This window comes from Helianthus annuus, chromosome 13 (genome assembly GCF_002127325.2).
Source record: "Helianthus annuus cultivar XRQ/B chromosome 13, HanXRQr2.0-SUNRISE, whole genome shotgun sequence".
Lineage (NCBI taxonomy): Eukaryota > Viridiplantae > Streptophyta > Magnoliopsida > Asterales > Asteraceae > Helianthus > Helianthus annuus.
In genome coordinates, this window is record NC_035445.2 from 143,127,989 (window position 1) to 143,151,827 (window position 23,839).

The 23,839-nt window shown below is 36.9% G+C and overlaps 2 protein-coding genes across 2 annotated transcripts; one reads left to right on the plus strand and one right to left on the minus strand.

The window, feature by feature from the left end:
- Nucleotides 1-2,831: 2,831 nt before the first annotated feature.
- Nucleotides 2,832-6,589, plus strand: LOC110899596 (AT-hook motif nuclear-localized protein 5). Its single transcript, XM_022146479.2, has 5 exons — nt 2,832-3,842; nt 4,837-4,904; nt 5,176-5,307; nt 5,689-5,850; nt 6,265-6,589. Exons 1-5 carry the CDS (start codon nt 3,296-3,298, stop codon nt 6,370-6,372), a joined length of 1,017 nt encoding a protein of 338 aa, XP_022002171.1. The 5' UTR covers nt 2,832-3,295; the 3' UTR covers nt 6,373-6,589.
- Nucleotides 6,590-9,351: 2,762 nt separating this feature from the next.
- Nucleotides 9,352-12,651, minus strand: LOC110899597 (probable phospholipid hydroperoxide glutathione peroxidase). Its single transcript, XM_022146480.2, has 6 exons — nt 12,416-12,651; nt 10,866-10,942; nt 10,708-10,769; nt 10,504-10,622; nt 9,730-9,897; nt 9,352-9,639 (listed from the first exon to the last, which is right to left on the minus strand). The coding sequence occupies exons 1-6, from the start codon at nt 12,455-12,457 to the stop codon at nt 9,607-9,609; spliced, it is 501 nt and encodes a 166-aa protein (XP_022002172.1). The 5' UTR covers nt 12,458-12,651; the 3' UTR covers nt 9,352-9,606.
- Between the last annotated feature and the right edge of the window lie 11,188 nt (nt 12,652-23,839).

Genomic DNA, 23,839 nt, shown 5'->3' on the forward strand with positions numbered 1-23,839 from the left:
CTGAATCAGGTTGTCAAACAAACACTACTAAAGATGATCTGAATCAGGTTGTTAATTTTAATGAAGCAATGAAGATTGAATGTGCAAACCGCATCCGTTTTTTACTACGGAAACGGTGGCTATGGGAAATACAAACCCGACACGTCTTCTATGATGATTCGAAACATTCCGAATAACTAGCAGATGAACCCGACACGTCTTCTGCTAGTTACTCTTTTCTTCGATTTCAACAAATCTTTCAAGATCATTCACTTCTTTCAACCTACCAAAACACCTTAAACCCCTTATTTTCTTCCCAAAACCAACCCGCAACGAATTTGACAACTGTTTAATCTCTTTAATCTATTAGAACGATCCTTGTTTTGTCACGTACATGCGTTTAATTCTCAAACATCATCACGAATTCCACATTTACATTGTGTAGTTATTCGGAATGTTTGAATCATCATAGAAGACGAAACTTCAGCAACCATTTTTCCTTTTCCTTCAATTTCGAGAACATTCTCCCTAACATGAGAAACGAAAGAGATTTCGAGCAGTTGGTCGATGACATGATAGATAGAAGACGTGTCGGTTCTTCTGCTAGTGGTTTCTGTAACCAATTGGGAACCACATATTTGCTTCAAGATTTACCTCTGATGTCCAAGTTTGATCACATTTGACTTCATTTGCGGTAGTCCAATGACTTTCTTCCCACGTGTCTGCACCGTGATCTTCATATTCTTGGTTCAATACCAACTCATCTTTAGTGGTGTTTGTTTGAGAACCTGATTCAGATACACAACGGTTCTCCAATTCCAGATCAGTAAGCAAATACACAACGGTTCTGCAATTCCAGATCGGAAGATGTGATTAAGGTAAGCGGAAATGGTGATTTCCCATAGCCACCGTTTCCGTAGTCAAAGACGGTTGCGGTTTGCACATTCAATCTTCATTGCTTCATTAAAATTAACAAGGCGGTCTCAGTTGCATATTTTAGAGAGACATTTAAGTACGGATCCTACAGCTCCATTTGGAACAAGAAGTCCAATAATCCATTTATTACTTGTTGTTGTCTCAATAATATGAATGCACGCAACGAATTTGACAACTGTGACAACTTATTAAACATAGAAATCACCTCAAATCCTTTCCTGGTCAAATCACACAATATAAAATTTAAAGTTATCGTGTGTTGTAGTTTGGAAAGATGACCGAATAGAGATCTGAATAACAAACTATGGAGAACTTGTTTGTGTCGGGTGCTTCTGCTAGTTATTCGGAATGTTTCGGATCATCATAGAAGACGTGTCAGGTTCTTCTGCTAGTGGTTTCTGTAACAAATCCATTATCACCCTTGGTGGTTTCTGTACCCATCCCCGACGATAACTAGCAGAATCGATAAATAACCAACACGAAGATCTCTGCGATCGCTAAGGTTTCCATCAACGGACTGATCGGTAACATTACTCTACTTGTGCTCCGATTTAAGCGGCGTGTTCCGATCAACATTTATCGACATTGTTAAAGGTGATGAAGAGTTTAGAAACCCTAGAATGATTGTGTTTTTTTGGAAAAACGGGATACTGGAAAAACATCCTTATATACGGCCCGTATATAGTTATACGGTCCGTATACATTTGGTAACATCAAAAACCTCATAAAATAAATCCATTGAGCCGTATACGTTTTACAAATCGTATACACATGTATACGACTCGTATAACTATATACGGGCCGTATATAGTAAAATCAAAAAACATTCCCTACGCATTTTCCTATTAAAAAACATTCTATACGGGCCGTATAATGTTATACGGCTCGTATACAATAGGGGGTGTGAAAATAAGATATAGGGTATGTGTAAATAAGAGTTGAATTCATGTTGCTCGTGGTATTTAGTTATTATGGCTTTCGTGTGGAGCATAAAAAGAAGAATGTGTTTTTTTCCGGTTGGTATGGAATGTTTTATTGTGTTTATGTAATCGTCGTTAGTAGTTGAGACATTATACGAAGGGTAACGTTGCATGATCATGATTGCTAAAAATCCATTTATGAAAGATGATTACAAGGGTTGCATGTTAGAAACATTCATAAGAAGGAATATCATCCTACGTCACGATCCCTAATATATGCTGACATCACCATGGCTACGTCGACACCCATTTACGTCGTGAACATAACATAGTGAAATATTAATGCGTTAAATGTTAGAGCAAGTAATTAATGCTAAGTATCTCCTGTCGGGGACACATTAAATATTTATCCAAATGTACAGGCCGTTAAACGAATCCTAAGTTAACTCTAAAGATATCAAATTAAACATAAAAAAAAACATAAATATCAAATTTAAATTTGATTGCAAAATTTTTAATGTAAAAGATATCATAGGCATAAAAAAAATTCTTTTAATAAAAATACCCATATCATATCACATTTTCTGCTAAAAGTCTTATGTATAATATGATACCATTTATGAAGTTTTACATCAATCGACTATCGTATCCTCGTTCTGATCAAAAGCCCCAAAACATTGGTTTGTAATGCGAAAAAAAACTTAACTCTGTTAAGCTATTTTAACGGTGGACTATTTTACAAAAAAAAATTGACCAGTTCGGATCATTATCGGCCAATAACTGACTTATGATTATCATCGACTAAATTAAGTTAGATTGGATTATTTATTTTCAATTTTCCTTAAAAAAGTTTCATTGGTTTAGGTTTGACCAAGGTGGAACATGTGATGACCTTTTGCACCTAATTACTTTAATTTATAATTTTTTCAATAAACAAAAAAGATTTGTCACATGTAGTTTCTAGTACACTATATAATCCAGAAGACCTCAAACCCATCTCACTTTTGTCTTTACCCTCTCTTCCTATTTCTCTTTCCCAAAACTCTTTTTCCTTCACTTCATCTGCAATTTTAAATCTAGGGTTTTGTCAATTTCGCTTGCACAAACACCTTCAAAACACTCCCTTTTCACCTTCTTACACAGGTTTGTCTGCTCCAATTGTCTACATTCTCTAATTTTATAACAAAAGGTTCAATCTTTTTGTAGTTTCTTGGTGTAGAACTCATAAAGCTTGCATCTTTATAACAAAAGGTTCGATCTTTTTGTAGTTTCTTGAAATTTTAGGGCTAAGGATGACGTCCCATGATGTTTCTTGAAAAACCCATGTTAAACCCTTGATAAATTTTGATTTATCTTTTGTGGGTTTGCTCAATTTTGGGTTTTTAGGTTGGATTTGTAGGTGGGTGTTGCCAATTTTGTGTTAAATTTTGTGGGTAGGTGTTAGATTAGTGAGTAAATGCATGGATGGAAGGGAAGGAATTTCATCATTTTATCTCAATGGAGGGTTTCGCGGGTCGGGTTCTAATGTCGGGTCGGGTCATCAGGGTGGTGGGTTTCAAATTCAAGCCGCACCACCTGGTTTCAAGACTCAATCAAACCCTAACTTGTCCCCCCATGGTCATAGTAATATGAGGTTAGCACCCTCAGTAGGTTCTTCATTCCATTTGGAACACAACACACCACCACAACCACACAATTTCCCTCATGGGTTTAACATGGATGGTAGCGGTAGTGGCGGTGGTGGCAGGACCGGTGGTGGTAACGGTGTGAGTGATGATGGTGGTGGTGGTGCAGCTACGGTTCCGACACCTGGAAGTGGGAATGAGTCGGTTGTAAGGAAAAAAAGAGGGAGGCCTAGAAAGGTTGTTGCCGCTGATGGGAACCACATGGCGCTAGCGCTAACGCCTGCACCGGTGGTTGCGACGCCTGATCCGACCACACCGTCGACGCAAAAGAAAAGAGGGCGGCCTTGCGGTACTGGAAGGAAGCAGCAGCTTGCAAATGTTGGTATGTTTATGACTTTTTAGTTGTTGTATGCGTTATTGTTTTTACTTCAGTTAATTGTGAATATGCATGCATTGGTTAGTTAGTAGTTTAGTACTTAGTAGAATTTTGTTGTAAATCGGTTGTTATGAATTATAAGCCGTAGATAACGAGTGACCGGTAACTTCCCATCATGGTTTTTGTTGATTTAGAGATTAATTTGGGTTTAAAGTATTGGATTCGGTAAAATTTGGACAACGTTTTAGTTGACGTGAAGATTTTGCTTGTAGTCTACCGTTAACCGCCTAATTTGATTTAATTGATTTTGGGGCTTAATATTTGATTCCTGTTTTTTGGGGGGTTATAATTGGTTTTAAATCAATGGGCTTGGTAGCGATTTAAATCGTGCATTTATTGTTTGTTTATTTTGGTTTTACGCTTTTGTTCGAGGTGACAAAATGGATGGGTCGTGCAGGTTGGGTAACTAGTAAAAAATATTTTGATTTAGAAATGTGATTTTCAATTAGTTGAATCCGGTTTGGGTTGACCCACAATCGCCTTTTGGCTATATTTTAACAAAATTATAAACAATTAACCATTATTGGACTAACTATATTTTTATATTAAACTATTAGTATTTTATAAAGACAAACTAAGATAGTATATAAGTTTTTAATAGAGAACAATCTATTTAACTTTAAATACTATATAAAGATAAATCAAGTTACTAATAACTTTTTTGGAGATGCTTGAAGTTGGAATTTTTTTAGTGGAAGAATATTCTTAAAAGAAGCGTTTTTTTTTTTTTTTTTTTTTTTTTTTTCTGATTGACATTCATTTGTTGTTATAATAAATGGAGAATAATTTACACATTTTGCATCATTTTGGATCTCGTGTAGTGCTGATCGAGATACATTTGTTGTTTATAATACAATTTCAGTTATATACGATTCACTCTTTATAATCTTCTCATTTCTTGAGCGTTTTCTCATTCCTTTCTTGTTCAAATGACGTTTAGGTGAATGGATGCATAATTCAGCAGGATCGGCTTTCACACCTCATATCATCCATATATCAGTTGGAGAGGTATGTGAGAATAAATAATTAAATAAACCATTTACACAATTTTATAAATTTTTTTGGACGATCATTTAAATATCTACAGATAAATATTTTGAACCGGAAACAATATTATTAAAACCTAGTAACAAATACTAGGCAAAGATTGAAAATTTATGAGGAAAAGTTGCGATTGATTTCCGGTCATCCTGAAAATGAACACGTTTTTGTGGAACTTGGTGAATGTGAATCGTAAATTTGAAAGTTAATAAGTTTATTGTGAGCTTGTACGTTACAGGACGTTGCAGAAAAGATAATATCATTTGCACAACAGAGGCAAAGGGCTCTCTGCGTCTTGTCGGGCACCGGTTCTGTTTCGACTGTGACATTACGCCAGTTTACGGCTTCTGGTGGAACTGTGGCTTATGAGGTTTGACCAGTCAACACAAATTATCTTGATGCACTCTTAGAATCTTTATTGCACTGGTTTTCTTGCCTAAAGTATATTGAGCCGGGTTGGGTTGGCCTGAAACACATTTTGTGTACAATTGTTAAAAAAAATTACAAAAAAAATAGCGTCAAATATAATTACAATTTTTTTTTTTAATAAAACGATTAGGGGATTTTGTGCATCCAAAATACACTTTTGGGCATCTTTTAAATCGTTTGACATGCTTCCTTTTTAGCTAATTAATTCTAATTTTACATGCTTGACACGTTTAAAAATAAAGCATAACCTAAGCGTTTGAGCTAACGTGATGCCCATTAGAATGAGCACAACTCTTACATAGCTCTTTGAACTGCTTTGTAGGGTCGGTTTGAGATACTATGTTTGTCGGGTTGCTACCTGCTTGCCGAAACCGGTAGCCCGCGCAACCGAACCGGTGGTCTTAGCATTTCTGTTTGTAACGCCGATGGTCAAGTGATTGGCGGCGCAATTGGCGGTAAACTTATCGCATCCACCCTAGTCCAGGTAATCATTCTACACGTTTTTAGATTAAAGTACACAAATAGTCCCCGTGGTTTTCCAAAATTTTGGATTTGGTCCCTAGCTTTCCAAAAGTACACGGATGGTCCTGTGGTTTACACTTTGTAACGCATTTAGTCCCCAGCTTTTTGCAAAAAGTACATGGATGGTCCTCGTGGTTTGCACTTTGTAACGCATTTAGTCCCTAACTTGGACCTCCTAAAACCTTTAGGTTTGTTGGCTGGGATGAAATGCGTTACAAAGTGCAAACCACAAGGACCATCCATGTACTTTTAGAAAGCTAGGGACCAAATCCAAAATTTTGGAAAACCACAGGGACTATCCATGTACTTTACTCTTTTTTTTTAATTTATTATTACTTCATTTTTCACCACATCACACGTTCTTTTCCGGTGGCAGGTGGTGGTTAGTAGCTTCTTGTATGGCGGTGGAGATAATTCCAGACCAAAGACCGTAGTCGAGCCGCCATCGGGAGATGAGAAGAGTCCTGGAGTTCAGCTTAACTAGACACCATTCTGTAGATTAATGGTGTGTTGTGTGTTGATGTATCTGCAACAAAAGAGGTTTTCGTCTTAATGTTGGTTTAGTTTAGAACTGTTTTTTTTAATTGTTCGGTTAATCTTGAGATGCGCCATTGGTCATCTGTAGGATTGTTTCATGAACTGGGATTTGAAGGTTATTTTCTTTGATTGAAAGTTTAGCGAATCTTTTCATGTTTCTTGAATCTTACATGTCTTTTTAAGGTTCGAATCGAATCATACGGCATATAGTTAAAGATTTATATGCCGTTTTCAACACAAAACTCGTCTTCTACCTCCATTGTGAGGGAAAGCTGTGGGGTGGTAACGTGTCAACAGGTTCAGGTTGACCGCTTTTATCGACTGAGAATTTTGAAAAGTTTCATCGATATCTCCCCCCACGGTTCCATTGAACCCTGTCTTTGAGAACTCATTAGTGCCATTGACATCAATTTGTGTTGATATTTCATCAAAGTTTTGGTAAGCCTACTGTCACAAGCTTGGTTTAAAAAATCGCGTCTAGGCGCAAACCTTTGCGCCTTGTGTGACCTAAGGCGCACAGTGTACAAAAGGTGCAAGTGAGGCGCACTTTTTAGGGTAAAGATTGACCCGAGGCGTGCTCTTTTTGTACATGGCTTGTTTTTGTGCAGTTGAGTGTTGTACAACAGGCTTTTTATGTTGTACATTTATGTTTTTTTTCATTTTAAAACATATATAAAGCTTAATTATCGTTAAATCATAGGCAGAGGATGCTAAAAACCTATGAAATATTTATATACTCTTATTTATGAAAATCGGTGATAGTTTCTTTTTTGCCCCCAACTTTAGTTGGTAGTTTCCTTTTTGACCCTAAATAGTTTCCTTTTTGACTAATTGACACTCAACTTTGTAAAAGTTTATTTTCCCCCTCTTAGCCCTTAGAAAATGTAATAACTTTAGTTGGTAGTTTCCATTTTGACCCAAACTTCGATTGTTTTCTTTTTTACCCCAAACTTTTGGTAGTTTCCTTTTTGACACCCAACTTTCTCAAATTTCATTTTCATCCCCTCTTAGCCCTTAAGTTTAGAAAATTTATTTTCAACCCCTTAACATTTTATGAACTTTATAAAATGTCATTTTGATCCCATCGAGAGTATATACAATCTGATTTTTCCTTAATACCTTCAATCATTGACATAGAAAATTTTAAGAGTAAATTTCACTTTTTGTCCTTTATGTATTATCTGGATTTTGAAACGTACCTTTTAAAAGTTTTAGTTTTAGTTTCAGTTAATGTCCTTAAATCACATGTTTTATATCACTTTAAGTCCTTTACACCAAACTGAGTTAAATTACTCAGTTAGTTCTATTTAATGCAAGGGTATTATTGGTATTTCACCTTAGTTATTTTGTTTTTAAAAATAAATCAAAACAATTAAAGGTGGGACCCACTTTACAAAGTTTCAAGGCTTCATCTTCCCACACCCCATGTTTTCCGGTCATCTTCTCCGGCTCCGGTCATCTTCTCCGGCAGGCTCTGAACATTACGGTGTTATTTTGAACATTAGGATGAGTTTTCTTTTTGTTTCAGTGCATTTCGGACTCTTTATGAACTGATTCATCAGATGAAACTCAATGCCGAACCTGGAGGTGGGCAGGGAGGACCACCGGCCAGGGCCCGTGATTTCGTAGGGCACGTAATTTTTTAAAAAGATCCGATATTATATATGTTAAAAAAATTAATAGGGTATAGCCAAACAAATACTAACATAACATAGGCCCACTTACAAAAAAGAAATCATATGGTTTAGATTAGTTAACTCATTGGGATTAGGTTAGTGAACCTAATACCCAAATGATTTTAAAAATTAATAAAAAACAATTAGTCCATGTTGGGCGGCAACTAGTGCCCTGTTGATATTGAAATGTTGTATAGCTGGATAGTAGGAGACAGACCTGGTTCGACGGAGAACTCACACGCACAGAAGCCACAGAGTCTGCACTCTTTTGTTCTTCGATTTAGTCTTGCACGCAACCACGGGCCACCACGCATAGAATCTGTTCGACGAACTCAGTCTCACGATCATGGGCGGCTCTTTAGGTGTGCGGGGAGAACTTCCGCACAAGGCCCGTTTTTTCGAGGGGCACGGGATTTTTTTTAAAAATTCGATATATATATGTTATTTTTATAAAAAAAAATTGTACACACATAACAAATCCAATATAGAGGCCCATTATCAAAAGATTTGTATTTTTTATAATTTACCCAACTTAACAATAGGTTTATTGGGCCCAATTTAATACTAAATTTTTATCATTTTTGTAATTATGTTGTTTATCGTTAAAGCATATGGGCCCATTTTTCGAGCTCGAACAGGGTATGTGAATTCTCAGAGACGCCACTGCTCACGATCACGGATCACGTATTCAGGTAAACATCAAATCATCAATTGGCCTTGTTCAGTACTTCAGTTTTTATGTTTTGTTTTTGGTCGAATTCACTCATTCAGGCCCTTATTAGTTATTAATTATTATGTTTCTTTTTGTCGAATTCAGGCCTTTGTTTAGGCGATTGGTTATTGTCGAATTCATGCCCTTTTTCTGTTGTGTTGAAGACTATATTATTGGTAATTTTTTCAAAAACGATTGTCAAATCCAGGCCCGTATTCTATTCTATTTTTTTTTTTTTGTCGAATTCAGGTTTGATTTAAACTGTGAAGAGTTGATTCACTAATTTGCTATCAAGAATGCAAGGAAGGCTTCACGAATCATTGGTTAGCTATTAGCCTATTAGTTTTTACGGTATGTCACTCATACGAATACTATATTTTGTATTTTGTTAATTGCATTGTTTATCGAATGCTATATTTTTGTCAACGATTCACGGTTGTATGAAAAATTAGTTTAAATTATTTATTTCGTTAAGGCCCGAGGGCACGTTTTTTCGAGCTCGAACATGATATAAGAATTCTCAGGGCCGGTCTTGATGAAACTGAACAAAAACTCAGCAGTTTATTCATAATTTTCGTAACAGATTTTTATAAATTGAAAATACAAGAAAGATTATTTCATTAATAAAAACACGGCTTATATATAAAACTACCGCCACAAGATAAACTTCAAACTTCGACCTTAAATCACACGAAAACATTCAGAAACTAAAACACTCGGAAACTATGATGCATAGCGACACCAATGCTTATTTATAGCGAAAATATGGAAGCATACATCATAAGTACACTGCTTAAGCAACACCAAGCAGCTTCTTTATATCCTTCTGCAGCACCACAAAAAGAAAAAAAAAAAAACATGAGTGACTTTTCGGGAAATCGAATTTAGACAGATAATGCTACAAAACAAGCTTTACCTCTATGCTTAGAGGAGTGGTGGTTGGAGCATAACGATCAACGACTTTTCCCTCTCTATCGACTAGAAACTTTGTGAAGTTCCACTTGATGCTGTCACCAAGAATCCCGCCTTTGCTCGCCTTCAAGAAACTGTACAAGGGTTCGGCGTTTTTACCATTCACGTCAACCTACATTAACCAAGTGTCCAACATATGCGGTCAGTAGAAGCGCGTCTAAATAATGGTCAGTTGGTGAAAAAAATCAAATGTGTCATATGGACCGGTTAATTACACAAATAGTCCATGTGGATTGGAAAAAGTCACCTTTAGGGTCTTATCTTTAAAAAATTAAATGCTTGAGATTTGTGGTTTTCATTTGTAAGTTGTAACATGTTTGAATTCTAAAATTAACTTTTGTTAAGAGTAACGCACACGGATAGTCCATGTAACTTTCCAAAATTTTGGATAGTCCATAACTTGGACCTCCTGAAATCTTCAAATTTGTTGGTTGGGGACTAAATGCGTTACAAAGTGCAAACCACAGGGACCATTCCGGTACTTTTAGCAAGAACTTGAGACTAACTGCGTTACAAAGTGCAAACCACTGGGAGCATCGTGTATTTTTGGAAAGCTAGGGAACCAAATCAAAAATTTTGAAAAACCACAGGGACTATCTGTGTACTTTACTTCTTTTGCTAAAAAATCTGTTATATTTGTGCAAAATGACTATTTTACCCTTTTGACAAAAGACATTTTTTTGTTGAGTTTCATAATACAATTAGTAGAATTACCAACCTTAGCAAAGACGGGATATTCGGCCTTAAAGCGAGTGCAAACAAACTCCTGAATTTCTTCATTGCTTCCTGGTTCTTGTCCGTTAAACTGATTGGATGGAAACCCAAGAATCTCGAGACCTATAAATAATAAGAACACAGTGAGCTCATCTACAAAATACTGGAAGAAACCGAACATTTCAATAGTGTGAGAAAAGGATCGAACCTTGATCCTTGTACTTCTGGTACAAGGTTGTAAGCTCAGGGTAATTAGAATTCGTAAATCCACTGAAACACAAAATAAAAAGAGTGAAAATGGATCGTTAACATCTGTCTTGGTTTTATATCGCCATTAATGGAAACCGATTGGAGCATATAGTTTACCATTGTGACGCAACATTAACGATCAACAACACTTTTCCTCTGTACTTGCTAAGCTCCACTTCTTGGCCCTTTGCATCCTGAAAAAAAAAAACAATTGATAAATATATAATTTATATTCTTAATTTTGCATACATCATCAATGACGATTAACAAGATCAAGATCAATCTTGAATCAATGAAAATATTCAAAAACCCTTAGAATCAAGATAACACCAAGCAAGCACAAAACTAGACCTGGCAAACGGGTTGGGTCGGGTCGGGTCATGGGTCAGAACGGGTTCGGGTCAGAACGGGTTTCGGGGGTCGGGTCGGGTTGTGACAAAACAGATTACATGGTCAAGATCAAAACTTTTACAAATAAACATACTTAACAACAAAAACCCACAATGTAACCAAAATCTTTAACCAATGAATACGCTCCAAAACCGTTAAATCAAGTTAACACGAAGCAAACAGAAAATACATTACATGATCACTGATCAAGATCGAAACTTTTACATAGAACCATGCTCAACAACAAATACCCACAGTGTAACCTAAATCTTTAACCACTAATAACAACTAAAACACTAAAATCAAGATAACATAAAGCAAACAGTAAATCAGATAAATTACATGATCACTAATCAAGATCAAAACTTTTATAGACAAACCTACTCAACAAAAAAAACCACAATGTAACCTAAATCTTTAACTAGGGCTGAACCGAACAAGATAAACACTTACCGAATGGGATTTTCTGTTCGTGATCGTTCATCAAGGAAACGGACGTGTTCAGTGTTTTTGTTCGTTTGTGTTTGCTCGCTCGTTAATTTTAGGGAACAAACATAAACAAACGTTCATGAACACTACACTACTATTTTATTAGTAGGAACTTTAAGGTATTAAATAAAATATAAATATTAAAAACCCTAATTAATTATCAAACACAAACGAACATAATGAACATAAACGAACACGTGAACCTTCACGAACACGTTACCAAACGTTCACAAACATAAATGAACAAACGCAGCCTCTGTTCATGTTCGTTCATTTAACAAAACGAACAAAATTTCTTGTTTGTGTTTGTTTATTTATTAAACTAATGAACACCGAACGGTTCATGAACGTTCGCTAAACGTTCGGTTCGTTTGCAGCCTATCTTTAGCCAATTCAAATCATCAAACAGAAAACAAATTACATGATCAAGATCAAAACTTTTACATACAAACCTACTCAACAACAAAAACCCACAACGTAATCTAAATCTTTAACCAAAAAAACAACTAAAACTGAAAAATCAAGAAAACAAGAAACACCCACAATATAAAAAAACGGATCTTTAATCAACAAACCTTAACATAAAACAAATGACATGATCACTTATCAAGATCAAAACTTTCACACATAAACCTACTCAACAACAAACAAAAACACCCAATGTAATCTAAATCTTTAACCAATCAAAACAACTAAAACCCTAAAATCAAGAAAACAAGAAACACCCAAATCAGACATTGACACATACAACATAAAAATAGAATCTTTAATCAACATAGCCAACAAACCTTAACAGTGAAGTCATAAACTGATTTCTTCGATGTAGCCATGAAATAACCTAACACAGGGCACGTTCTGTTGGCACTAGAGAAATTTGTGGAAAACCAAGATCCTTTTGAACCTATTGGGTTAGATGATGAAGAAACAGATTGATGGATAATATAAAAGGGGATTTTTTTTAATGGAAAACAATATTTTTATGAGCAATAAGGTTATTGAAGACACCAGCTGATGAAGACAACATTTGGGGGGTGTTGATATTTATAGGAATGTTAAATCAAGAAAAGGTGAAAATTAAAATGAAAACGAGTTGGGTTTTTTTTTTTTTTTTTTTTTTTTTTTAAAGTGGTGGTGATTTGAGTGTTTCATGATCTAACGGTTAGGATTCAATATTATGTGTGAATGCAAGAGTACAAAAGGTATTTTTGTTTGAAAGTTTGATCAAAATAACCCCTTCGAGGTTTGATGTGTTTATAGTTTTACTTCTTATTGTTTAAGTTTTGTCATATGACTTGCCACATTAGATGTGATACTTCGAATCGAATCGCGAACCACGACACCCTTCACAATCCCCTCTAAACAAAACTCGACTTCTTCTCCCACGGAAGGTTTGTGGCCACATACCGTACACCTTGTTTCTCCTTACCCTCTTCCACGTATGCAGTTTCATGGAGCTAAAAAAAACTTTGATTGCATATGTTAAAAGTTATTTTATTGTGATGATAGTTATTCTTGCTTAAACTTTGCATAATGACACGTGTCCAAACGTACTCAATGAATAAATATCTTGAAGCTATTTTTGTATTTGCGGTATATGAACGTATATCTTATTATCATGAACACAAACAAATATACGAGTTGTGCAAGTTGAAAAAACATAATTCTTGCCCCTTATACCCATCCTCTCTCCATTATAGAATCTATTTGTGGTTTGTGTACCTATCTTTGACATGTCGGTTTAAGGACTTTCGATTTACATGTTCTATCCAAGTTTAAGAAAAAAATTACAATAGTAATTGAGCATATCTTAGGTGATCATTAGGTGTTATGTAATCTCAGATTTGATATGGATTAAAACTATCACTCATATCTATGATGTGTATGCCAATCTATTACTTTGAATGAAAAGTTTCAACTCATTTTTGTCTTTTAAGTTATTTGGTCAGATAATGTGGAGTTTATACAAGTTTTATAAGTTGGAGGGGGTATAGTGAAAAATATAAATCTAGAAGGATGTTACTTACAAAACACGCGGTTCCAAAATCGAAATTGTTATAGGATAAAATCAAATTGCGGTTCCACACTTTGTCCACAGGCATCTCTTGATACTTTCTCTAGAAGCCCTTCAAATGGCCTTTTAAAAGTGTTCAATTTTGTTGAAGGGAATATAATTTGTGTAGGCCTGTAAACGAATCGAACGAACATGAATACATGTATGTTCGTGTTCGTTCATTTAACTTTAACAGAACATGAATACGAACACGAACATATAATCAAACACATTTTTTTGTTCGTGTTCGTTCATTAAGAAATCGAGCATGTTCGTGTTCGTTTATGTTCGTTCGTTTAAAGCCTAAACGAACAGTTCACGAACATTAACGAACACTAACGAACATAAACAAAAAAATTTAAGTGAATGTATTTGAATAAAAAGAAACAAACATAAATTAGCATGATTGAATAACAAGTCTAACATATTACAGTTCATCCGGAAACACATCTAAATTAAGGTTCATAGATATACTAATGAGTTTTATTTATATAAGTAGTTAGAAAACCTAATATTTATATAAATATAACTATTTATGTATTTACTAAAAATTAAACGAACATAAACAAACGTAAATAAGCGAATGTTCACGAACATAAATGAACGAATGTTCATGAACATAAATGAACGAACACAAGGTGTGTTCATGTTCGTTCATTTAATTAAACGAACAAACTTTTATGTTCGTGTTCGTTCATTTATTAAATAAACGAACATAAACGAACTTCCCGCTAAACAAATTCATGAACGTTCAATTCGTTTAGAGACCTAAATTTGTGTAAAAGAGGGTGCGATTTAACTCAATACACTTTTAAATCAAGGTTACATTACCAAACTTTTGTATTTATTTATAGCTACAACACTAACGATAATTTATGAATTCAAACTCAAAAGAAAACTACCATGTGGATGGTATACCAAAAGAACATTTAGTCAGATACTTATTTGATTGTTGGGAAGTGGCGGAGCTATCCCAAAAATTCAGGGGTATCCTAATTTTTTTGGAGGGATTCGAGGTATCCTTTGTATAAAAAGATAAAAATTTTACACTACGTAGACGAAATTGAAGGGTATTTTTACACTACGAAGAGAGAGTTGAGTGGTAGCCCGGGCTACCCCTCTTTGTACATTGGTTCCGCCACTGTTGTTGGGCCTAGGCGCAAGGGGCTTAAAAAAGCAAGGGTTGGTGATAAGCAACGCTCATAGTTTCATACCATATATACATCATTATTGGGGGGTTTAGACGTGTTTTAAGATTGTTTAGGGTTAGTTTCATACCATTTTTAGATGTTTCCGACTAGTTTCCTGATAATTTGCATAGTTTTACCTAGAATTTTTAGAATTTTGCCGGAATCTGGATTAGGTATGGTTGAAACTTGGAATCTTATCCGAAGGTCGCTGGAGCGCCAAATGACAACAATGTGTTCCCCTGCGCAAAGAGGTGTAAACAAGCCCAGAGGCTTGAGAGCTACGCGTGATCGGCTCGGTTAAAAGCTCGAACGAGCCGAGCCTTAACGAGCTCGAGCCCGAGCTCAAGCCTGAAATAGAGCTCGTTTTGTTATCGAGCCCGAGCTCGAGCCTGAAATACAAAGCTTGTTTAGGCTCGCGAGCTTAAACGAGCCCATACAAAATTTTAATTTTTTTATCTATAATATATTAATAATGATGATAACATTGATGAGCCGAGCTAGAGCCGAGATTTGGCTCGTTTAAGCGATGTTGAAGTGAGCTCGAGCCGAGCTTTTAGCTCGTTTAAGGTTGTTCTCAAAATAGTTCGAGCCGAGCTCGAGCTTTGGGTTTTACTCACGAGCCGAGCACGAGCTCAAAAAAGTATGCTCGAACCGAGCAGAGCTCGAGCTTCATAAAAACCTAACGAGCCGAGCTCGAGCCTGGTCGAGCTCGGGCTCGACCCGGCTCGTTTACGCGCATTGCCTGGTTTGAGAGTCTAGGTGTGCGCTCAAAAGGCTTTTGACAATATAAATGGTAGAGTATCACGAAATACGTACTCTTTTTCACGAACAGTTTGTAATTATGGACTTATGATTAAGGTTAGGTGAGTAGACCCAATATGTTGAACGTTTTGAACCCAAGCTTAAATGCTAGGGCAGTAAGGGCACCATACGTTACTTAGGCTACTCGGTTTGGTGGACAAGGGCAATGGGGGTGTTTCCCGCCACATGCATGGACGGACCTAGCCTTTGGCCAGGGTGGGCGGCCGGACCCCTTGAAAAAAAAAATTTAGTGTATATTTTAGGCAAAAAACCCGACCACACCCCTTGAAAATACGGTTGAACACCTTATCCGCACCCCCAACAAAAAATTTCCAGGTCTCCACGCCGAAGTCAATATTGAAAAACACACAAAACTCAAGCAATTTAACTAACAACCACATGGCCCACACCCGTCGAAATCTTCAAGCCCCTTTGGAGCCACGCCCATCCACGACATATTCAGGGCAGTGTAGGGAGCATGACCCCCCCCCCCCCCCAACCCAATCACCACACACTCATGCAATCACACCGGATAGTCTTACGTGTGCATACATGTTAGTATTTTATTTTCATTTTAAATTTAAATTGTAATCACGAAATGGAACATTAAATGCACGGCTGGCAATGTGGAGCTTTCTGTTTCTGGAAATAATTGATGTTAATTTTATGAAATGGGAATATATGTCCAAGTTTATTGTATATTTATATTCGTTTCCACTTCCAAAAAGAGGATAGAGAGAAAATGGACGATAAACTTTTGCAAAGATCCTAGATGACCACTATGTATTTAATGTATTTTTTTAATTATGTGTTGCCCTTGATATTAATAAAACTAGGGATATTTCCCCGCGCGATGCAGCGGAAAATCGACCAGTATCAATTGGTTTTCTGACGGTATCTGTCAGATACTGACATCTGGTATAAAGTCATGTTTTTTTTTCAACATAGTTCATACATTGAACACCAAGAAAAATATATTAAACAAAGTCGCGTAGTCATCTTTTAAAATAAAAAGATAATGAACGCAAGTTATCTGAGGAAAAATCAAATTAAATAAAAGAGTTAACTGTCATTTTCGTCTCCGTGGTTTGTCCATTTATGCCAGTTTAGACCAAGTTTCAAATTCGTACCATTTTCGTTCATGACATTCTTAAAACATGCCAGTTCTATCTAAAAAAAACTATGGTTGAATTGAATAATTGAACAAATCATAGGGACGAAAATGACAACTAACTCATGTTTTTTTGGACGGAACTGGCATGTTTTAAGAATGTCAGGGACATAATTGGTACAAATTTGAAATTTGGTCTGAACTGACATAATTGGACAAACTGCAGGGACAAAAATGGTAGTTAACTCTAAATAAAAACAAAATGGGTTAGAATCGTATATTGTTTAAGGTATAATAGTTGAAACTGGAACATATTTTTTATATATAATATCTTAATTGATGTTGCTATTCATTAGGGTTCGAAATTTATATATTTTGTGCGCGATGTGGTGGGAATTCGCGTTACTGGTTTGGTTCGTAACACTATCACTATTGTACCGACTTTCAGTTTAAAGTCAATAATATGCACAAATAAATGTGTTTTAGATTGAAAACAAAAAAACGAATATCGTTACTTGTTCCGGTAATAACAACAGTGATACCAATGTCGATAGAGAATAAAAAATGAATATCGATATTTGATCCGATAATAACAAACAATAGCAGAACCGATGCGGGTATCAGTTCGGTTCACCACTAAACTATCTTAAATAATTTTTTTTCTCAACAAAATCTATACAAACACGTCTATAAAAAAATATTAAATACAATCGCATATTTAGCTAGAAAGAATAATTAACGTGAGTTATAGGATAAAATATCAAATTAAATAAAAATAAAATTAATTAAAAACGTATATAATTTAATATATGTAAAATCAGAAATTAAAAGAAAAAATATAATAACATAAATTTTTTATTTTACTATTCATCACAAGTTGAAATTAATATGTATAATATGTATAATATGTATAATTCTTTCATTCCAAATATAAAACTAGAATTACGACCCGCCGCATTTCAGCGGGGATTCTTTAGTTATAACTAAGTCGATTTAGGACGTGCACGTTATGTTGAACCTGTCAAACAGGAAAAAAATAGACGATATAAAAGGTGGAGCGACTAGCCCAAATCTACACCGACGAGATCATTCGTAATCATGGTACGCCTCGTGACATCATTTCAGACCGTGACGCTCGGTTCACTTCGCGATTGTGGGAAACGTTTCAAGCGGCCCTTGTTACGTCGCTTAATTTGAGTACTGCATTCCATCCTCAAACCGACGGACAGACTGAAAGAACGATCCGTACTCTTGAAGACATGCTCCGAGCGTGTGTCATAGATTTTGGTGGTAGTTGGAACAAACACCTGCCATTGGTGGAATTCTCGTACAATAATAGCTATCATGCCAGCATTCAAATGGCACCTTTCGAGGCTTTGTATGGTAGAAGATGTCGATCGCCTATTGTGTGGCACGAGATCGGTCACTCGCAACTAACCGGTCCCGAGATTCTACAAGAAACGACTGACAAAATCCACCAGATTCGAGACAACTTGGTGAAAGCTCGGAACAGACAGAAAAGTTACGCCGATAAAAGACGCAAGCCCCTTGAATTCGCCGTTGGTGATTACGTACTCCTAAAGGTATCCCCTTGGAAGGGTGTGGTCAGATTAGGCAAGAAAGGGAAACTAGCGCCTCGATATGTTGGACCTTTTAGGATTCTGGAAAGAATCGGAAAAGTCGCCTACAGACTCGAACTACCAGAGGAACTCAGTAACGTCCACCCGACTTTCCATGTCTTTAACCTCCGAAAATGCCTTGTTGGTCATGATCTAATCGTACCACTCGACGATTTTCAGATCAACGAAACATTACACTTCGTGGAAAAGCCTGTCGAAATCATGGATCGCCAAACCAAGCAACTCAGGCGCTCTCGCATCCCGATCGTGAAAGTCCGATGGGAAGGCAAACGAGGCGCGGAGTTCACTTGGGAACTCGAAAGCGACATGAAGGCCAAGTACCCACAGTTGTTTAAATAGATCCGAAGCGTCAAATTGGTTAAATGATGCACGGTGATATGTAGCTTCGACCTAATTTCGGGACGAAATTCCCTAAACAAGGGGAGGCTCTAACACCGCGTGTTTTCGAATGTCAAAGTCAAAGTCAAAGTCCAAGTCAACTTTGACTTTCTTTGACTGTAGTTAGTCTATGTTATGTTTTAGTTGTATTATGTGGAGTAAGTGTTGTAATCAGCAAGAATCGAAGTAATCGAATGTTTAACGCGAACAGATCTACGACTGTGAATGATAGGAAGTAACAATGCGATAAAGTTAACTAATCAGTAATCAAACCGATCTAACAATCATCGTACTCGAGACTCGAATTATGCGAATTTTGGTATTGTTATACGTGCGTGTGTGCCTTATGTTTTACTTGTGCGGGTTTACTTTATGTTTGGTGTGGTATTCAAGCAAATCAATCGAAAATCGAATCGAAACTCGAAAGGCAATCGAACTCAATCGAAACCGACATCGAAACGTGAGTTATAGGAGATTGTATGTTAGATATAGTGATTGGAACTGAAAGTAATTTGACTAGGAACTCTATCGTATTCGTATCATCGTCCATCGAAATCGAAACATCGAAAAACGTCGCAAAATACTCAAAGTGTGTCGCGGATCGAACAGGAGGCATCCTGATCGAACAGGCCAGTCGATCGGCTAGCATCTTGCCAGCCGATCGAGCAGCCCATTCGATCGGAGCTCCTGGCCGATCGACTGCCACTTTCCCCTTTTGGAAGCCTATAAATAGGGCTTTCCTTGTCTTCATTTCCACTTTTGGAAAGTTCTGACCGGCCAGCTCCTATTCTTCACCTTTTTTCAGATTTCTCTCAACTCCGGTAAGTTTTCACTCTAATTCTTGTACGTTTTTTATCATTGCATGATTCTACATCTTTCTATCTTTCAAAACTCGATTTCTAACCGTGAAATCACCAAGATCTAAGTGTTCTTGGGTGATGTCATCATAGTGTTCTTCAAGAACACCAACTTTGACCTCATTCAACCATGAATAGCTTAGATCTAACCGATTCCCACATAAACAAGTTAAGATCTATCGAAGATCTAAACATCCACAAGTTGTGAAGGATTGAAAGAAGAAATCCCAACTTTCTTTCAACTCTTTTACACTCAATGCCTTCAAACCGTTAGAAACGGAGCTTGAACCGGCTAACTAGTCATTCTAACAGTTAAAAGGTTCAAGATTCGGGTTCTATCTACGAGGTTCACCGACAATGGGTTAAACTCTAAGCCGACGTTCTGAACCGCTCAACGGACGGATTTGGGTGATTCCTGTCCGAGCCGGAGAGACGAGTAAGAACGAAGGTATCATAGTTCAACTCGTTATCAAACTACCTCGATATGATGACAAATAATCAAACAGCCAAGTGTTAGACGAAAGGCTGACCAGGTCAGACTTGCTGGCCGAACGGCTAGGCTGTTCGAACAACCCAGCCGATCGGACATGCCAGCCGATCGACCTGGCCAGCCGATCGGCTAGCACATGGTCCCACACTTTTAAAATTTCAGGAAGCATAGTATTGAGGAAGAGATGTTCGATCGAACTGCGTTTGGTGAACATTACTCTTCGGATCATGAAATACTATACTTCAACACTTGATCGATTTTACCACTCGTTCGTAGTAGGGAATGCCAGCCGATCGAACAGGCCGTTCGATCGAGTGACATTCAGTTGAGGACTATTTCTGGATTTCCTAGCCGATCGAGTGAGCTGGCCGATCGAGCGAACCGTTCGATCGATCGACTTGAAAGGTAGGAACACTTCAGTGTTCTCAAATGCTGCAACGAAAACTTCAAAAGTTCAAATCCTCAAACACAAACACACCAGAGGAAGAAACAATCCACTCGAATGGCCCAGCCGATCGAGCCTACCGGCCGATCGAACAGCCTGTTCGATCGAACCTGCCGTTCGATCGACCAGCCCATTCGATCCATTCACACTTGTTTACTTTTCCGCGTTACTTATCGTTATGCTGTCAAACTATTCAGGCTAATCTTACTCTCAGCGCTCCCTTCAATCCATAATCAATCACTGTGAGTATACTCGATCCCTTTTTGCTTTTAGCACTTTTGGATGTTACATATGTTACCTATCAAATCACAATCAAACACAAACTATTTGAACGCTAACCATTTGCATGTGCTACTTGACTAAATGAATGCTGTTTATTATGTTTACACGTGGAGTGCTATCTACCTGCCTTAGCAACATAGTACTATAGTTTGGACTCAGCACCCGTTCACACGGGGGTTGTTAAGGACAATTACTTGCATGGATTACGGTGGTAATCATGTATTGCGAACCGTCTCGGACGGTCAACCCGCAGTCGTTGGTACCGATGGTCCCATGTCGATAATTAACATGTTTCGTTTTCCTCTGTGTACGTGCCTGGTTATGCGTAAACCATTCGAACTCTATATGCTATTATCAAACTTGTGTGCTCACCTTTACATTTTATGTATTGACTTTATTTTAACGTATGTGACAGGTGCTTAAGTTGCTAGGATGCTTAGGTGCGTGGAGATGAAATCGAGGCTAGGGAGTCTAGAAATAATAAACAATTGTCTGTAATAATAATTGAATCTGAGTTGTCGGAACGGAATTATTTGCCTAGTTGCTTTCTATAATAACTTGTTTATTTATTTGGGACACGGTATGGGACGTGTCATTTAAACTGAATTTATATAATAGTTGTTGTGGAAACTTCTGGACAATCTGTTTCGCTCAGTGCCGCGCCCCGATGATTCCGCCATCGGTTGGGGTGTGACATGGGGGACCAGTGGGTGGGGGTTACAAATATATAGAGGGTTGTTGGGAGACCGAGGTGGCGGTTTGCTGGTATGGGGGGACCCTTTGAATTTTAAAATTCAAAATTTGAATTGTAACCGCCTGACGTGACGGGGTGAGCAAATGATATTCCGCCAGCTTGCTTGGCCATACCGCCCCACGCCCGGCTTGAAAGCCAAGCCCCAAAGGGCCACGCCCAACCCAAGCCCACCCAGGGTGATGCCTTGGGCGTTTTACCCCAACCCAAGCCCCATACCCCACAACCTTAAATAGTTAAACACATTCATTGCCACATCAGTCTTAAAAAAATGGTAAAAATGCCCTATTGGGGCTAATCTGACACATGCCAGGATTAAAACTCACATGCCATTGAAATGAACAAATCACCCTTCTCACATTAAAAAATCTATTTTGAAACGAGACAAAACAATGATTGCATGTAATATATAAGGGTGAATCTAAACCGCACAAACTACATTGATCAATGGTTGAGAATACTTCTTAGGTTTTCTTACTAGTAGAGATGAGGTGGTTCTCATTTTACCTAATCCCTATATATCGGGTATGATCAAATAAAAAGTATTTTTTGCCTAAGCAGGATGATAATGAATCTTAACAATTTATTTTTCAAATCAATGATTAAGATGAAAATGTAGAAAAAAGATGAGCGTAAGGGTGTTTTTGGAAAATCATATTTATTGACTTTCTATCTCCACATGCATATTTCACCCATATTTTTTAAACGTTTATAACCTTTTTATATGAAATTATTTTTAAATAAAAATTTCACCATAAAATAAAATCGAGCGTTTTTTTATCTTTAATTTGAGTACTCTATTGCTATATAAAATATGACAACTAAAAAAAAAAACCAAAAAAAATGTGTTGTATTTCTATTTTGTATAGCATTTTTTTTGTGTTGGATTTTTGTATACATTTTTGCGCTGAATTTTTTTGTCTTAATTTTTTTTGCTATTTTTTGTGCTGGATTTTTTATACTAGATTTTTTTTTGTGCTGGATTTTTATGCTAGATTTTTTTATACTAGATTTTTTTTGTTGTATTTTTGAGAAAAAAAAGGGGTGCCACATGTTATCTTCACACTCCTACTTATAAGAACAAAAATGTTTTAGTACCAAAATGTTCTTGCTTCCCACTTATAAAAGAAACCGGCCCGGCCCGTAAAGTAGTTTGGTTCAACTTAACTTGGCGGCTTGGTATAGGTTTGGGATTTGTGTTGAGAATCGGTTCTAACCCAAAACGATTTAAACCTGTCTAAAAAACTGATAAAAACCGTTTTTGAACCTGATCTGAATTGGTATGGGTGGGTTGGAGTTAAGGGTGCAAACGAGCCGGGCCGAGCCCGAGCTCGACCAGGCTCGAGCTCGAGCTCGTTTAACATATGAAAGCTCGAGCTCGGCTCGAAGGTAATTTTTCAAGCTCGAGCTCGGCTCGTGCTCGGGCTCGACTCGTTTAGTATTTATTATTTAAGTTATATTAATTATAATTATTATTATACATATAATTAAGTTATTTTTTATATTTAGAGTGAATTTCAAGTTTTGTCCTTTATCTTTAGGCCACTTTGCAAGTTTTGTCCTTTATGTTTAAATTTGACGAGTTTTGTCATTTATGTTTAAAAATCAAGCACGTTTTACCCTTTATATTTAAAAATCAAACACGTTTTGTCCTTTATGTTTAAAAAATCAAGCACGTTTTGTCCTTAAAAATCAAGCATAAAGGACAAAACGTGCTTGATTTTTAAACATAAAGGACAAAACTCGTCAAATTTAAACATAAAGGACAAAACTTGCAAAGTGGCCTAAAGATAAAGGACAAAACTTGAAATTCACTCTTATATTTATATAAATGGTAATTATTATTATTATAAATATATGTTTAATATATTAATAAAAAATATATAAACAGAAAGCTCGTTTAGGCTCGCGAGCCGGCTCGAGCTTGATAAGCGAAGCTCGGGCTCGTTTACTAAACGAGCTTGTTTTTTAGGCTCGGACTCGAGCTCGAGCTCGTTTAAGCTCGGTTCGTTCGAGCTTTTTTCCGAGCCGAGCTCGAGTAACACGCGAGTAGCTCGGCTCGTTTGCACCCCTAGTTGGAGTTTTAACCCTAAACGGGTTGAATCAAACGAGTTTGAGACCAAATTGGAAAAAAAAACCGGGCCGGTTTACATACACTTCTGCTAGTAATATATTGGGCCAAGCCCATATATAAAGTGATCTTTACCACAAGTGTAA

Coding starts and splice junctions, on each gene's coding strand:
- LOC110899596 (XM_022146479.2), top strand. CDS start 3,296: ATGGATGGAAGGGAAGGAATTTCATCATTTTATCTCAATGGAGGGTTT. Junction 5,308..5,688: donor GTGGAACTGTGGCTTATGAG/GTTTGACCAGTC, acceptor ACTGCTTTGTAG/GGTCGGTTTGAGATACTATG. Junction 5,851..6,264: donor TCGCATCCACCCTAGTCCAG/GTAATCATTCTA, acceptor TTCCGGTGGCAG/GTGGTGGTTAGTAGCTTCTT.
- LOC110899597 (XM_022146480.2), bottom strand. CDS start 12,457: ATGGCTACATCGAAGAAATCAGTTTATGACTTCACTGTTAAG. Junction 10,770..10,865: donor GTTAATGTTGCGTCACAATG/GTAAACTATATG, acceptor TTTGTGTTTCAG/TGGATTTACGAATTCTAATT. Junction 9,640..9,729: donor CCACTCCTCTAAGCATAGAG/GTAAAGCTTGTT, acceptor GTGGTGCTGCAG/AAGGATATAAAGAAGCTGCT.